General features: G+C 47.6%; 6 protein-coding genes across 6 annotated transcripts; 2 read left to right on the top strand and 4 right to left on the bottom strand.

The window, feature by feature from the left end:
• Positions 1-2125: 2125 nt before the first annotated feature.
• BO95DRAFT_513935 (uncharacterized protein) lies at positions 2126-2728 on the bottom strand (the record flags this gene model as incomplete). The annotated part of the gene is made up of 2 exons (XM_025591639.1): positions 2126-2157; positions 2254-2728. 2 exons carry the CDS (start codon positions 2726-2728, stop codon positions 2126-2128), a joined length of 507 nt encoding a protein of 168 aa, XP_025442838.1.
• Positions 2729-3451: 723 nt separating this feature from the next.
• On the top strand, positions 3452-4441 carry BO95DRAFT_494973 (uncharacterized protein; the record flags this gene model as incomplete). Its single annotated transcript, XM_025590808.1, has 1 exon — positions 3452-4441. One exon carries the CDS (start codon positions 3452-3454, stop codon positions 4439-4441), a length of 990 nt encoding a protein of 329 aa, XP_025442839.1.
• Positions 4442-5946: 1505 nt separating this feature from the next.
• Positions 5947-10497, bottom strand: BO95DRAFT_412331 (uncharacterized protein). The gene is made up of 6 exons (XM_025584237.1): positions 10206-10497; positions 9710-10142; positions 8723-9657; positions 7709-8646; positions 6453-7650; positions 5947-6387 (listed from the first exon to the last, which is right to left on the bottom strand). Exons 1-6 carry the CDS (start codon positions 10317-10319, stop codon positions 6034-6036), a joined length of 3972 nt encoding a protein of 1323 aa, XP_025442840.1. The 5' UTR covers positions 10320-10497; the 3' UTR covers positions 5947-6033.
• Positions 10498-10944: 447 nt separating this feature from the next.
• On the bottom strand, positions 10945-12577 carry BO95DRAFT_387932 (uncharacterized protein). Its single transcript, XM_025583544.1, has 3 exons — positions 12437-12577; positions 11797-12378; positions 10945-11732 (listed from the first exon to the last, which is right to left on the bottom strand). Exons 1-3 carry the CDS (start codon positions 12472-12474, stop codon positions 11147-11149), a joined length of 1206 nt encoding a protein of 401 aa, XP_025442841.1. The 5' UTR covers positions 12475-12577; the 3' UTR covers positions 10945-11146.
• A 437-nt stretch (positions 12578-13014) lies between these two features.
• Positions 13015-14065, top strand: BO95DRAFT_452683 (uncharacterized protein; the record flags this gene model as incomplete). The annotated part of the gene is made up of 4 exons (XM_025588165.1): positions 13015-13046; positions 13102-13340; positions 13578-13650; positions 13693-14065. 4 exons carry the CDS (start codon positions 13015-13017, stop codon positions 14063-14065), a joined length of 717 nt encoding a protein of 238 aa, XP_025442842.1.
• Positions 14066-14138: 73 nt separating this feature from the next.
• BO95DRAFT_442210 (uncharacterized protein) lies at positions 14139-15016 on the bottom strand. The gene is made up of 2 exons (XM_025586370.1): positions 14479-15016; positions 14139-14386 (listed from the first exon to the last, which is right to left on the bottom strand). The coding sequence occupies exons 1-2, from the start codon at positions 14914-14916 to the stop codon at positions 14297-14299; spliced, it is 528 nt and encodes a 175-aa protein (XP_025442843.1). The 5' UTR covers positions 14917-15016; the 3' UTR covers positions 14139-14296.
• Positions 15017-15310: the final 294 nt, after the last annotated feature.

A 15310-nucleotide genomic window follows, 5' to 3' on the forward strand; every position in this document is an offset into this window, starting at 1 on the left:
TAATTCAGACAGATTCGGATTATATTCTAAAAAAGGCCGAAAAACAAGCTATTTAATTAATTTAATTATTTAGTATCTAGAAAATAATCTTTTTAAAAAAACAGTACAAATACTTAGTATAAAGCAGTTTATAAATATTAATAAAAAAAACTCTATTTATAACAGCTCGCAAGTATACTTAATTTTAGTTTTCTTTTAGCTACCGACGCTGCTGTAATTAAAAAATTATAAGTAAACTATCTAATTAATATCTTAACTGCTAATACAAGTCTTAGAATAATTTATATTTTTATTAACAGTTAAATAAATTCTTTTATTACTTATACTTTTTATACCCGCCCTGTAATACTGGAATATTTCTATTTTTTAAAATCAGTATTCAGAAATTTAGTTTTCGAAAAAAAAATACTTAATACTACAGAAATAAATATTTAGAATTTATTAATTCAGCTATAGTATAGCTCGCAGCTTAATCTAATACAGTTACAACTAGCCGAAATACAAGAAGATAAGACGTAATATAATAACTAATATTCTGGCTATTCTTAGATAGTGCTTAACTCTAAGAAACAAATTTTACTAAAAGCAAAAAAGCTTCTTGAAAAGTATTATAAAGTATAAACAGGTTTTGCTTACTATAATTAACCTAGTTCCATAGAAAGACTTAATAGGTACGGTATACATACATACTATTAAGACTCTTATTTACTTAAGAAAATATTTGTTATTCTGTATCTTTCTCCCGTCCGAGATCCGTAAAAGGCTATCTCGCTGGGCTTACGACTTTTAAGGCCCCGTATAAGATATAATCTATTTCTGTATTTCTTCTTGCTTAATGTCGCCGTACTAGTAAACTTGACTTTATCTAAATAAATTTTCTAAATTATATCTGCTCTCTAATAACCTTTCCTTTACCAACTATTTATGTATACTCTGGTATAGCAGTCAATTAGCAACTTGCGTGCTAGAGAGCACCCGTTGCCCACTAAATAAGTAGCCTGCTGTAAATATACTGGCATCTGCTAATATCTACAATAGCTTTTAATACTGTAGAGATAGTAGAAATAAAATATTTATAAATACTGACTGCATATTCTACGTACCACAAAGTTTTACACGTCGTGGTTTTCCGCCGGGCTCTTACTCCGCGCGAAAATAATACAGCGCGTAATATTCTGCCTACTATAAAAAGTTGCGGGAACGTTCGATATTCCGTTTAATCGATTAGTATTTGAGAGAGATTAGTAAAAAGATAAGAAGAAATATTTAATAATATAATTCGGGTACGCGCCTATGCCGATGAGACAAAAAGGCGCCCATCCGGTACCGTACCTTAATAGACGAGCACTTTAGATTAGTAGAATATAAAGCTGAACCATGCCAGAAGATTCCAGAATCCATATCTTATATATTTGCTATGCTTAAAAGGCTCCTACCCCCCGGTATTCTTAATTTTAACTAACGATACAAATTGCCAGCTATTTATACAGAAAGTATTCACGGTTTAACTCTATATTTAACAGCTGAAATACTAAGTTTCTAAGAAATATTAGTTAATAGTAATATTAGATTTGAATCTAGTTGTTTTATACTCTTTCGTCTTCTATATACTGACTAAATAGTTGTACCGAAGCTTTGCCGAGTATCCAGAAAGAGAATCATTATCGTTCCGCTGGTAAACATATAGCCTATTCTCAAAGTACACGACGAAGTGATGGGGTGAGACACAAAAGTTGCTGACTAATACAACCATGGTATGTGGGTGGAAACCAGGCCCGGCGGCGACATACAGGTAGTAACACAACTTCTGGAGACCACAAGAAGTATTAGATGATAAGAATCGATATACTAATAGTGACAATACTTGGAATTGCCTGGATGTCTTTATACCCTCCCACCGCAGCGCAGGTTAGTTTGAACTCGGTCATTCTCAGATGTAAGCATTGGCCATCTATCCTAGCCCGAATACAAGCAGCAAGCCAAATGGCACGAGTACAGCACAATCAGTTTATTGGCCCTATATTAAACAGCAACCCATTCATTCGAATGAAAACACCAACGAACAACACCGGTAAGATATCCCCTTGTCTGCACCCCATCTGCCAAGTTGCTAGAGATTCAATCTCTACTTATGCTCTCCAACGGACCGGAGCGTATCTGATCAATGCAACATCAATACCATGAAATTAAGCATCTCAGACCTCACTGCAACCAAAGGGCTTTCGGTTTGTACACAGAGGGAGGGAAGCATACCAGATCTCCTTTCCTGAGCAGGCTGCCGCCAATAAATTCGACGAATCGTAATCCAATCCAACCCCAGCACGATAACCATTCCCAGACACCGGGTCACCGCCGCCTCAGTCCACCCATCATCATTCCGGTAGCAAGCGAACCAGGCCACTGTCAGGATCCGAGTGAGATGGATGGTGATTAAGCCGGCCAGCTCGAATGCGATCTCGGTGCGCCGCGGGCTGAGAAGATAGATCTGGACCCACAACAGGGCCACGGCACCCCCGCCGTCGTACAGGCTATACCAGAAAGGGGTCCATGCAGGTGAGGGCGTCAAGAATGTGAGAATTGCCTCCAGATTTGCCAGAGAGGCGAGTGAGGGAGGCAGCAGCAGCGGTGAGGTGACCATTGAGATGTCGTACAGGTCGGAGGGAATTTTCTGGGTGCGCTTGGTTGAGTAGTAAGGATCTGGGTGGTGGGTTGAGGGATAGGTTCTCATTTGAATAATAAAACAAGCCTCTGGGAGCAACAAAGTTGAGTGTAGGTGGACCCGGGGAGGGGAGGAAAAGGAGCCAGGTCTGAAACTTGGCAAATCAGCTGGTTGACCTCACAGCTCTGTTCGGCTATGATAGATCTTCTCGGCTCCGTACGAACTCTACCAGTATTGTGTGATACGTGCAATGAATACGGGGATATGGCTATTACTCCAGCTTCTAGGATCGGATAGAAATCGACGCTCGTTGCATTATCTTCATGTTATATACAATTAGGCATCATTGGCTACAGCTTTAGATGATAGAGATTAAGGGTCTGGGGGGCATTGGCACTTGATTTCATGCCGTTAAAGCCCTAACGTATGCCTTCGGTTGAGCACGTATTACTTCGTGCTTACGCTAGAAGGGCCATCTCGACTAGTGATTGTCGGCTAATATTAGGGAGTACTTCAACTAGCATTGTCGTACAGACGCTAACCTGTCAGTTTCTGAAACCTACCCTGTAGAATTCTCCTTGGTTGCTAAAATATATCACATTGCATCGGCTTGCGATCTCCACTCAGCTTCAACCATAGGGCTGGCACTGCTTGGTATTGATTATAGAAGCAGAGTCTGCCCAAAACGGACTATAAATTCGACACCCCGATGCCCTCTTCCTGCCTCTCTACCTCTCATGACCTATTTTATCACCGTCATCCTCAATATCCTACCCGTGCATATCCTGCAAGATGAAATTCCACCCCTACGGCACATTGTGCATCTGCACCGTACTGAGCGATGTCAGCTCCGCCATCGACATCCCGAAAGCATGGACCCTGGTCGGCACCATCGGGGCGAGCGTGCTAACAACCAAGTACGGCACGCCCGGCAATGGGGTGATTGTGTCCGCCGGCCTGGGAACCATCCATCTGATTGATACGATCCGCGAATGCGTCCCCGCCGGGAAATCTGGTGACACTGAAGATGCCATGACCTGCGCGGAGTCGGTGGTCTCGGCGGCCGTTCAGTTCGGTATGGCTGTCAATAACTACCAGCAGGTCGGCTATTGGACCTCCAAACGCGAGCAGGGAGGGCACGAGGATTTTGCCTACCTTGACGACTACTTCCGTCAGCTGGGCGACGGCGTCGTGATCTCGGATGTCTACTACGAAGGGATCCCGCTGAACGGAACGCACCTGCCGCAGACGGTGGTGCGCCGGGGTGAAGAGGGGGAGGCGGCGGCGGTAACGATCCGGGCTCTGCACAACGCCAGTATGCCGCTTAGCTTCGTCTATCAGAACACGCGCGCGAACCATGTGCCGCTCCTGGTGGCCACTAACGGCTCCCACTACCATATCGGTCATCTGGCCCCCGTCGGCAGCAGCAGCTCGTCATTCCAACGCCGCGGAGCTATTGACACGGCCTTTACTCATGTCGGCAGCGGCGGCGTCAAGGTGCAGTGCAATTCAAGGGGAGCCGTGATGACGGTAGAGCAGGCGCAGGTGTTTCTGGATTCGCCGAGCTCCGGATCCAGTAGCAGCTCAGCGGCCATGACTCTCTTTCTTAACCTTGTCAACTACGCTACCTTCGCGGGATTCTCCTTTAACGAGTGGGTGAATGGAGATTTAAGTGGCCAGTGGGCCATGGAAGCGGAGGTCAATGGGTTTGGAACTAACTGGGAGACAAACTGGAACTGGTGCTTTGGAGTGGAGCAGGCGAGCTGTGATAAGGAACTGTAAGAGGTGGTGCCATGCATATACGTACTGTTATTTATCAGTTATAAAACAGAAGTTGATGCGAACATGTCTAAGATTGCATCATGCTCCTAATTCATGACAATTGATTATACTTGGATGGTAGAAGATATTGAACCAAATCATTCAATTATTGCTATTGAGTTTATACAGTACTGTCCGCCTCGAAAATTGCTCTGCATTCAAGAAGTCCTATTTCTTATTTATATGTCCGGGCTAGTAATCCTTTCTTTGCTGTCTGACTCTGAGTACCAAAACGTGCTTGGTCCTACGTTGCGAATATCGCAGTCGAGAATTTTATCAATATTAGGGAGCTTACTGACGAGCCGACAGGTGTACATATACATAGAAACAAAGCCGTAGAAATACACATATGCAATGAAACCCATATAACATTGTAAGCCATGGTAGTAAAAGCAAATAGCACGAGAACATGTCCCTCATTTTTTCCCTTACTTTGAAGAAAAGCTAGCAGCCAAAAGCACTTTGCGGGAAGGCACATATTAGGACTTTCCAGACTTTTTTGTGACGAGAACTCAAAACTTAATCGACATCCTAAAACATTCTGACAGCGGCGGGCCTGTGGACGAACGCAAGAATGCTTTTGTTCCTGCCAGTAATCATGCTGACAATTCTGTTCCAAAGCAAAGCTGTGAGACTCAGCCTGATACAATAAAAAGATGAATGTGGGATCTGACCTTATAAACAGTATTAGGCCTTCTTGCACTTGCCGCATTCCCGAAGGGCGTGCCCCACATTGGATTTAATCTGTCCGCTATTTCCAGTACACAAGTGTGGGCTTCTATGCACTGGTTTCGTGACGGTAATTGCTATAACACCAGCTTGCCAGAAGGCTTAAGCTTGAAAGGGTAATTTTATATGTTTGTCTATCTTATAGCTAGACCTTATTTTTCGGTCGGCCCTAATGTGGCTATGTCCCTCACAAGACGAACTTTACAGAGGCATTATGTAAAATATCCTTGATAAATAATTTCTGTGCCTGATTTGTACTAGGAGGTTTGTGCCTATAACAATACTATTATAGAATCTTCTTTAAAACACGCGGACTAAAATCTTCTGTGTATGTTATGAGACTATATAGATATATTTGCTTAGTATTCTAGCTGCTGTAAAATGCTGCAGTATTTCAAAGTAACTGGGGGGTAAAAGTTTTCAGGTGTCTAGGTAAATGGAGATACAGTATATCTGTAGACAATAAGGTGGAAACTTTAAGCAATACTGTAAAGGATCCCATCTAGATTACAGCCTAAATCTGAATTATTCTGTTTGTACTAACTAATTTATATACAAGTTTTGAGAGCTTTGTTATTAACCTCTTTCTTAACCTTTAGCTACTCTCATTAGAATAGAATCATGTCTCTATTGAAAAATGAGTTTTATATTCAATTAAATTAGCAGCAGCAATACCTTTCTTTTATGCCTGAGAGTGGCTGAAAAGATAACATCGCTTTTAATAGAGCTGACTCTCTCTCCAGGAATAATCAAGTCGCCAAACTCAGACAATCCCAAGACAATACTCTCGATCAAAAAAAAAAAAAAGGAAAAGGAAAACCAGTTTAGGTATTAGCTTCGATTGCGGTCCAGACGGCATCGCGGAAGGCAAACATCCCGTCGGAGCGTGGATGGAAGGTCTTGATTTGGCGAGTCGGTAACCACCATTTGATAGCGGTGCTGCTGTAGTTCCTACTGGAAATGTCGGTATTGGCCTGTGCGAGAAGCTGAGCTACTTTGCCATTCGGATCCATGGAAACAGAAAGGGACGCGTCACACATCACCACAGCATAAGGATCGGGGTCGGTTCCCAGGGTGGTATTGCAGGTCACAGCGTCGGGGATGGGAATGCTGCCCAAAGACATCATCTGAACCACCTCGGCCGCTTCAACGGCGGCAGTCTCGGCCTCAACAGTGACCTACATTATACATATTAGCTGTCATGATCAGTCCATCATGCGAAAGGAGAGGAAGGGGTGCGGACCAGCTCGTCGTGCTCGTGTGGATAATCATCCCACCCACTGAGGAAGAAAAACGTCTCTCCCCGATTCGGACTGGGTTCATAGACACCTTCTTCACAAAACCGATGCGTGTCGAAGGAGGGCTGCATATTGACGTATGTCACGCCAGTAGAGCCATATGCCGAGTTTGCATCTTTGATTGCCTGCTGGATCACTTGATTCATCTGGTCCACTAGGTCGTCCAATTCTTTTCGCACGGCAGTTTGGAGGAAGGCCACATCATCCCATATTGGGAGAAGAGGCTTATATGACGGCCACCAGTAGTTGAACGTGGAGAGGTCACAGATGGTGGTGTCGTAATTGAAGAAACCGACATAACCAGTGACATAGAGCATGAAGTCATCATTGAGGGAGGCGCTGAGAATACTGAGGTAAGCTTCCTTGAGCTTGTTTCTCATTCCGGATGAGCTCGTATCGCTTAGAATGGACCTAGCCTTGTCCTTTACTTCCTCACACCGGGCTTGGAACATCGCCGTATAGCCCCAGGGTAACTCCCAGGTTATGCAGTTGCGGATAATATCACTAAATCCCACGTCATTTCCTCCCAATGTTAATGTGGCGAGATTAAATGAGGAGGTGTCTTTCCACTTTTTGACTTGGTTAGCTAGTCCGGTCGTGGTGTCTCCCGAGCACGCATAATTCGCAAAAGGTATGCTGGAATCATTCAGATAGTTGTAGAGAAGTTTCCCGTAATTGTTGGAGCCAACACGACACTCATCCCACGAGGTCGATCCCGTGCCCATGCCAGCCGCGAAGGAATCCCCAAAGTGTACATATCCCTTGACGCTCACCGGCTGTTCATCCTCGTCCCAGATGAAGTAGTCATCGTATGCGGGGCAGTTTGTATCTCTTCTCCTGGTGGTCGAAATCGGCACGGTTATGTCTCCGTCTTCATCGCTCGTAACCGACACTACTGGGACGTCGTTGCTAATTTCAATTGCGCGTTGGCACTGCGCACTGAAGTAGACGCCGCTCGCGACGCTTTGCCATGACTCGGCATTCCATGCACTTCGATCTGCATCGCATACACTCTCCTTCCCGTCGGTGTTAGGACAGAGAATGACACTTGGCTTACTCCGGTACCAAGCTGTACATGAACGATCTAGTCTCCCTTGGGCCAATTCAGTGCAGCCAAGGATTCCATATGCGTAGTCTTTTGACCTAAAACATGGTAAGGGAACGAGGCGTAGGGCAGGTGAAAAGGATAGCAGATACATACTTTTCGCCCCCATTCACTCCATTCATAACGAAAGACGTATGGGTGAGTTCGTGGATAATAGTAGCAGCGCGGCTGCGGTTGACCTTCCGAAGATTCAAGGTAGGGCAGTGCTGGAGACGGTCATCGGTGGCAAGGATGACATTTCCGTTACTATCTGGATCATTCGAGTTCGCAAAGAACCCAGCACAAAAGTTCAAGCTCCTCGCCGAGTCCTTGGTATGAGCAACACTTCTATAACACTCTGGATGTGCAAAATTGCAGGTGAGCTTGAGGCCATAAGGAGCCGTGCCATCGAGGACGGCCGCCACGCGTCGGTAAACTGCCTCCGCGTGCGCGGGAAAGTCAGCAGTGCGGACTTTCTCGGCAAAGAAGTGGGTATAGTAATCTCCATTCTGGAAATTCTCGGCAGCATAGCTGGCGATGGTGATGGCGTGGTTGATCTCAGTCTGGATCATGGCCTTCTGGGCGTCGCTGCAGGAGGTATCCGGGTAGAAGGCCGCGGCCCGGGCGCAGGCGCCTTCGGGGCAATAGCCACGCAGGCAAGCGAAATTGCACAGATCGGAGTCATCTCCAATCAAGGAGACGCCAGTGGTATTGACCACGACGGGAGATGGAGCCAGCGCCCCCGTTTTGGTACATGTACAATGATTCTCAGGGCAGAATCCAAAAGCACAAGCGTAGCTACACAAGCCTGCGAAGCTGCCCTCGCCCATTCCTGCCACGCAAGCGTTCGGGGTGAACGGAGAGACCGTGGGGATATATGAGGCTTGGAGAGTAGCTGCACAGTACTTGGAGGGACAGAATCCCAAGTTACAGGCAAATGTGCAGAGCCCGGCGTAGTTTGCGTCGCCATTCGCCGGATAGCCAACCTGGCCAGTGGCGTTGGGTAGGGTCTGGATGACGCCTAGGTTTGTACACACACAAGCGCCTACGGGACACTGGCAAGTGATCCAAGTCAGCTCATGGCAAGAAAGGAAAGGAAAGCCTGAAGATAAAAAGAGGGGTCCTTCTCACATATCCCCAAGCGCAAGTAAACTCGCACAGCTCAGTGAACGCATCCGCACTGTACCCAGCAATGCAACTCAACTCAGTGAGATTAAAAGTTGCATAGACGTGTTCAACTTCAATGGCTTCGCTCGCCGCCACATAAGCATTAAAGTTGGTCCTGCCCTGGTTACAATTGTCCGCGGAAATACTCTGACCTGACGACAGAGTCAGTTTGGTAACTGAGTCGCGGACAATTCTCAGGTTCACTTCTGCTGCATGTTCCAAAGACACGCTTCCATGGTATAGACCTGGGCCTCCAAAGCCCTTCGGTCCCGGAGGCAGGAAGTCCCAGCCCGCTGTGACAGTACTGCTAGGATTATTATACTCCACGACAACATCTGCATTGCTAGCCAGCAAGGCAGTAAAGAAGAGGCGGTCCTGGGCTACCTCATTGGGCAAAAACTCAGCCTGTAACTGCGAGGCTGTGTTCGCAGTTGTATCATCTCGATCACAGTCATCCACCAAGGACGTGCGGTGCCACATCACGATCTTCTCTTCAGTCACGAGCGCGCGACCATTCTTGTAGGTATCAATCATGAAGGGCAATAGCTCACGCCATCCGTCATGGGGCATATGCTCAACGTAATTGAAAGGAGCCCTACCTGTGGTAAAAGGGCTATACGACCGATTATCCAAGGGCCCAATATAATGTGACTCCCCGAAATCATTCCAGCTGATGATTTCGACAAATTCGGGCTGTAGATACCAGATTTGAACCCAACGTTGATACCAAGTATCATCTCCTCGCCACATCCAATTTTTGTCGTACCCCGGCATGTTAGTATAGAACCAGGGAGAGACAGGCATCATATAGGGCTTTGAGCTGCTGTTCAATGTCTCTATATAAGATGCATCCACGAACGTCGTCATGTTGAGATTGCCCCAGGGCCACGAAGCCCAGCCTATCAAGACCCTGTCAGTGTGTTTGCAAAAGAGGCCAGGAGCCCTACATACTGAATAGTCCGTCCACAACACCATCAGCCTCCTCTGATGCCGGGATAGCACCTACTGAAGACCAGTCCGGGACAAAAAAGCAGCCAGTCTCATCCCTGATATTGGCCCAATCCGCGGCACTGTCGGGCCCCTCGAAAGTGGACACGAGGGGTGCTCCGTTCTTCTCTGTGGTATAATACCCTCCATGAAGCTTATACTTTTTGATCAGGGAAATAACATCAGCCTCCGCCCATGAGCCATTTCCTGCGTAGTCAAAAGAAAAGAAGAGCTTAAAGCCATCAGTAGCCGCGGCTTCGAAGGCCACAGCAAGTGTGTCTTCGTTGGCAAACCATCCATTAGCGATATTCAAAGCGAAGGCATCGATATGTGCCGCCTGCGCAAGTTGGATGTCGTGCCGCCAATCGTCTACTGTCCAAGCTGGAACATTTCCGACCTAATACAAAGAGCTCGTCTGGTCAGTTATGTCACAATCGGGACTGGTATGTCTCTTACTGACCATGAAATGAGCGAAGACCGCGGCAGCGTGTACATGGGAGGTGGTGAGCCATAAGGCCAGAGCAAGAAGAAATGTCGGCCGCATAGCGAGACATGAACTAAACAAGTGTAACATCACACTCGGGCCAGAATGCGGAAAAGAGAGAGGGAGAAAAGGAAAGAAAACAAAAGAAAGAAAGGTAAAAACGAGACTGTAAATGAGTGATGGTTTGGAGGATCCTGGCTACCAGTAAGACATGATCTCCAGCATGAGAGTACGTAGGATGTAAAGGAAGGTCAGTGGCACTGCTCTGTCTCTCTGGAATAATATTCAGGATTCAGTCTCGGTGGGCAATCCAAATTTATATTTCAGTACCTTGTTCCATCTCTGCTGTTATTCCAGCATCTTAGCACCTAATTTCATTCAATGTTCAGTACTCTAAAATAACGGATAGACCATCAAAAACTAGAGCCGAATTATAGATCTGAATGCCAAGAAGACGCTTTGAGGGAAAGCAAGAATACACTAAGCAATCTTACGAGTAGTTTAGTATTCTGCCTAACAGATCGTTAGTCGAATTCTTAGTTACTGCGCTAAGGTTTAGATCATGCGGCCTACTGGAGTGGTGACTCTCGCCCTACTTACCGGAGACATAGCCTCCTCCCTGGGTATTATGGCGGACCTAGCGGTGCATTGGCGGGCTACTTACTCGCACCAATAGTCGCGAAGCTTAGCGTCGGCGGAGCCGAGTTGCGTACCTGCGGAAATTACAAAGTGCTCCATTCAACTATTAGTACTCTCACTAAAGCCCATAGAAGATATCATGTTGCTTGGCGGGTAGAACGAAAGCTCGTCACGAGATAGTGAACCGGTTCAAGGGTCCTGTTATTGTAATAGCAGTAATCTACGGAGTAGTTAGGAATCGTAGCAGTGAGGGACGTCCCCGGACAACGAAACACCATTCAGTCGCTACTCATCGTCCACTCCACAACATTAGAAGCTGGTATGACGACTTTTGGTCGGTTGTTATTGTCCTTCGGGTGCGAAATTGGCTCGATCCCCGAGCCAGGTAGCGTGACAATGGTTTGCGCGTGATCCTCGGCCGTACCCCAATCCCACCAGTCCAGAGTATTTCCTTTGAATTGGTATCGGAGCTGCTCGCCAGGCTGAAGGTCGTCGGGCAGATCGAAAGACCAAGAATTGTACCAGGATTCCCCGGGATAGAGCGTCACAAACCGACCTTCTTCGCTTTCCGCCACGTTGAGCTCTCTGTCAGGGTTATCCCAAAACACATGTGGTAACCGATCGTTCTCGAATCTCTCCCATTCGTTCTCAGTCTTCAGGTCAGACTGATTGGGACAGAGACGGCGATAGACGCGAAAGGCGTCGAACGGGTTAAACGCCCAGGTGTGGAAAGTGATCGGTTGAGAGCTCTCATTGTCGGATGATGGACTGTGGTATATGACCCGCGTAGATATGTTCAAATCCCCGTAAACAGACATTGTAGAGCTGCAGCTCAACTCCAGACTTAGGACTGGTGCACCAGGCCTGTCTTGAAATTAGCCGTTGAATATCTTTCTGAATACCTTTCTATTGGAGTTGGAGAGCTTACACCCTATTACTTGGACTGATTGGTGGTGGTGTCGGAGGGGAGGGAATTTGCGGTTTCCTCCCTTCTCGCACAGTGAAGGTGAGATGTGCGCCGCCCGGAACTAAAATTGGGGGCCATTTTTTTTCGGTTTCCTTCTTCTGCTGTGGCGTACCCCAATCCCAGTATGTAATCTCTTTGCCCGTCCAGAGAAGGGTATAGGTGCGCCCCGGTTCTACAAGCCTAGCCCAGGTCTCAGGTAAGCTCGTTCGCATACTTATTGTACTGCGGTCCCAGGTTTTCTTAGCCTCTTCAACATAGAATGATGCCGGTTCATCAGGGAACTGATGAATTGTTGGTAACAATGGTAAATATCTCGAGTGATCTTCAATTCCGACCTTCTCGATATTGCCGCTGTCTGGATCGTGAGATATTAGAATATATTCTTCCTTACGGGGATCTATGGAAGATTCCCAGCGAAACCAGAACTGTTGATCGTCTAAGACCCTGCGCAAAGTGATCGTGAATGAGTAGGTTGGTATTTTGCCCTCTGTCCAGAGTGTCGGGCTACCATCTAACTCGAGAACTAATGGTGGGGTGTCGGGCCTGTGCAAAACGCTTCTTAGCACCGGCGGTGTCTTCACAATAGTCGTAATAAACGTACAGCCTATTGTTTTCCTTCCATCTTATGTACGTATCCATTTGGAATCAACCTCGGTTATTTTCGAAATCGAAGGCGGAAGAGTTTGGGCTAAAAAGTAGGGGGTTCAACTCTTGAGCTGCAGGGAATTGTCTGTGACTTAAGTAGTACAAGGGTGAGCGGGGGGGGGGGACCATTGGCCCATTTTGATGGGGTGCGAGAGCCCGTGCGGAGGGCAGCAGAACAGCCTTATATGGCAGGCGGTAAGGTTGTAAACGGTTACTACAAAACCCCACCTTACTGACAGCTTACGCTCACTTTCCACTATCCACCAATAGGGTGACTCATTCGCGGATATAGATGGATCAGTACCTTACTAGGTAGGTACTCCGTAGCTCGTGCTTTTGTATGCTAGAGAGATTTCCCCTCCCTCCCCCTGATTCTGCCGCGCGTGCAGCGCCCCCCTTCCTTCCCTCAACAATTTGACTAAAGGACTCACAATTCCCCTCTACTTAAATCACTCAAATCTTCGAATAAATGTTTCATCCCCAGAGCTCCTCTTTGTTTGCTCCAAGGAAAAGTGGGGAGAACACTTGAGAACAATGTTCCGTTCCTGCCCTAACTTGCTTCGCGTGTAAGTATCAGACCATGCGGCTACTGTAACCCTACTGAGTCTCCACCCCCGACAGAGTCCTCCTCGGTCTCGAGATCACAGTGTCTTTGCCTCAACTCTGGCGCATCTGGGCCCAGAAGATGAGCACCGGCCTGTCCCTCCCCTACGTATTTTTCAATCTTCTCAGTGCCACCGAACGTTTCACAGTCGGGTTCTTAACAGCCGTCAACTCCACCATCGCCGGCGCCGATCCGCCAGGCTTTTTCGCCCACAATCCGAGAACAATAGGGGACTGTCTGAATCTGGTGCAGCTGGGTTTCGATTGGGTCCTGCTCTAGCTCCTGTAAGATCAATCCTCTTTTCCAAGCGGCCCGCAGACTCCGGGCTCCTCCGAATCGAACCCCAAGATGAACACTAACCGAGAATGGCCCAAGCTTCATTCTATGTCTCACCTATTCCCCTCCCCACTATCCCTTCCCAGTCAGGCACGCATTCTCATCGCCGTCCTGTACGCGGCATTCACCCTCATCTCCGTCATCCCGGTTCTCATAGACGCCCTCTTCCCCTCCATGTTCCATGAACCTGATGAACGTCAAATCGACTTCGGCGTGGCGATATTTGCGGGGTTCCATTTCTACCTCCTCAATCCCATAGCCATTCTTCTTAGTATGTGCTCAATAATTCCCCAAGCCATTCAACTCCGCTCGCTGTCGCTGGATTGGGGCGTGGTAAGGGTCCGGGACTGGACTCTTCAAGCGGTAGTATTAGCGATGCTAGCTGTGTCATGGCTGTTCCGAGTGAGATTCGCGAGCAGGGAGGATAATGTCCTGACGCCGTTCCGGTCCATTGCTTGGTTTGTCCGGGTGGGTTGGCCAGCCGGAGGCACGGGGATGTTTGCAGTAGTTCAGGGGGGCTTAGCTGTCTTGGGGCTGTTGGGGAGAAGGAGAGTAGTTGGTGGTGGTGAGGGAGTGAGAGTAAGCGAGGGAGAAACAAATCCGCTTCTGGGAGGGACGAGGCATGCTGTTCCGGAGCACGCCTAGACCTTCTTCTATTTTGTTTTACCTTTTCCTGTCGGTTCCCTTTTTTGGTAACTCGGTGGGAGTCCCACTTGAGCTTCCTGGTTAGTGCATAACGGCCAAGTCCGAAAATATATTGCCCTAATACGCTGTGTATCACTTGCAGGAAACGCTAAGGTACACAGACAATCACAAAGACCCTGGCCATCACCGCTCGCCCCACCATGTCCGCGGTAAGCCACCAAGCTAGTTTCTCTATGAATTCCTGTGGTGAAATGGACTATGGCGATCAAAATGACCATGACCGGAGCTGCCATAATGACCCACAGCCCGCTTGTGTGCGGCCTAAGGCAAATCACGTCTGTCAGCTGCGAATCTAAATTGCCGCCCTGGGAGGGGTACAAGAAAAGGGGGTAAAGGGAAGGAGGTAGTCGTACAGAGGCACTCGGAAAGACTGCAATGGCGCTTCTGGAGACACCAGAATGACTGAACATAGAAGAGGGCGAGGCAACGGATGCAGGCACTGCACTGCTGGCAGTATTCATCGCCGGGAGATTTCGTGGGGCGGGTGCACATCCGCCATACGCAAACAGCTCATTTGGAGACGTGGCAAGAGCAGTGGCACGATGCAAATCACACTGGGAGGCATATTCCAGGTAGAGCCAGGCTTGACAGTCATCGGTTTCGCTACACCATTGCTCGCAGGCGCCGATGCTGGCAATCTTACGGCTGAACGTAATCGGGGCGTGACTAAAGAGGGCGAACGTCTGGTTGTTGATGTTGGGGATGCATGAGGATGCCGAAGTAACTTCTGCTTGAGTCGTGGTCGCGACAACTAGGATTGCAAGGAAAGACTGGAGCTGCTTAAAGTACATTCTGAAGGGATGAGGGAAAGATTGTGAGCGGCAGGGATCTTGTGAAATTCAGCAATGAAAGAGGATAACAAGTGCTTGGGTGGGATGGAAGTATATTGAAAATAGGAAATTGCGGTTATTTAAACTATCCTAATTTTCTCTGAGCTTTTAGTCGACCAGATCACTCACACATCCGATCAGGGACGCTTCGGCATGCCCGACTGCGCTAGTCAATTTCCGATCTAGTGTCAGGAACATTTATGTTCATCTCTGGAATCCCTGGCGCCACAATGCGATGATTGGATTTGACTCCAGCCATAGTCAAGGGTCTGCCTGTGGATCAAGCTGGAGTTGTTGGTGTTTAGCGAGGTCGTAAGCTTGAGAGGTGCGTCGAGAGTCCATATCTAGGGATGGC

This window comes from Aspergillus brunneoviolaceus (genome assembly GCF_003184695.1).
Source record: "Aspergillus brunneoviolaceus CBS 621.78 unplaced genomic scaffold BO95scaffold_29, whole genome shotgun sequence".
Taxonomy (NCBI): Eukaryota; Fungi; Ascomycota; class Eurotiomycetes; order Eurotiales; family Aspergillaceae; genus Aspergillus; species Aspergillus brunneoviolaceus.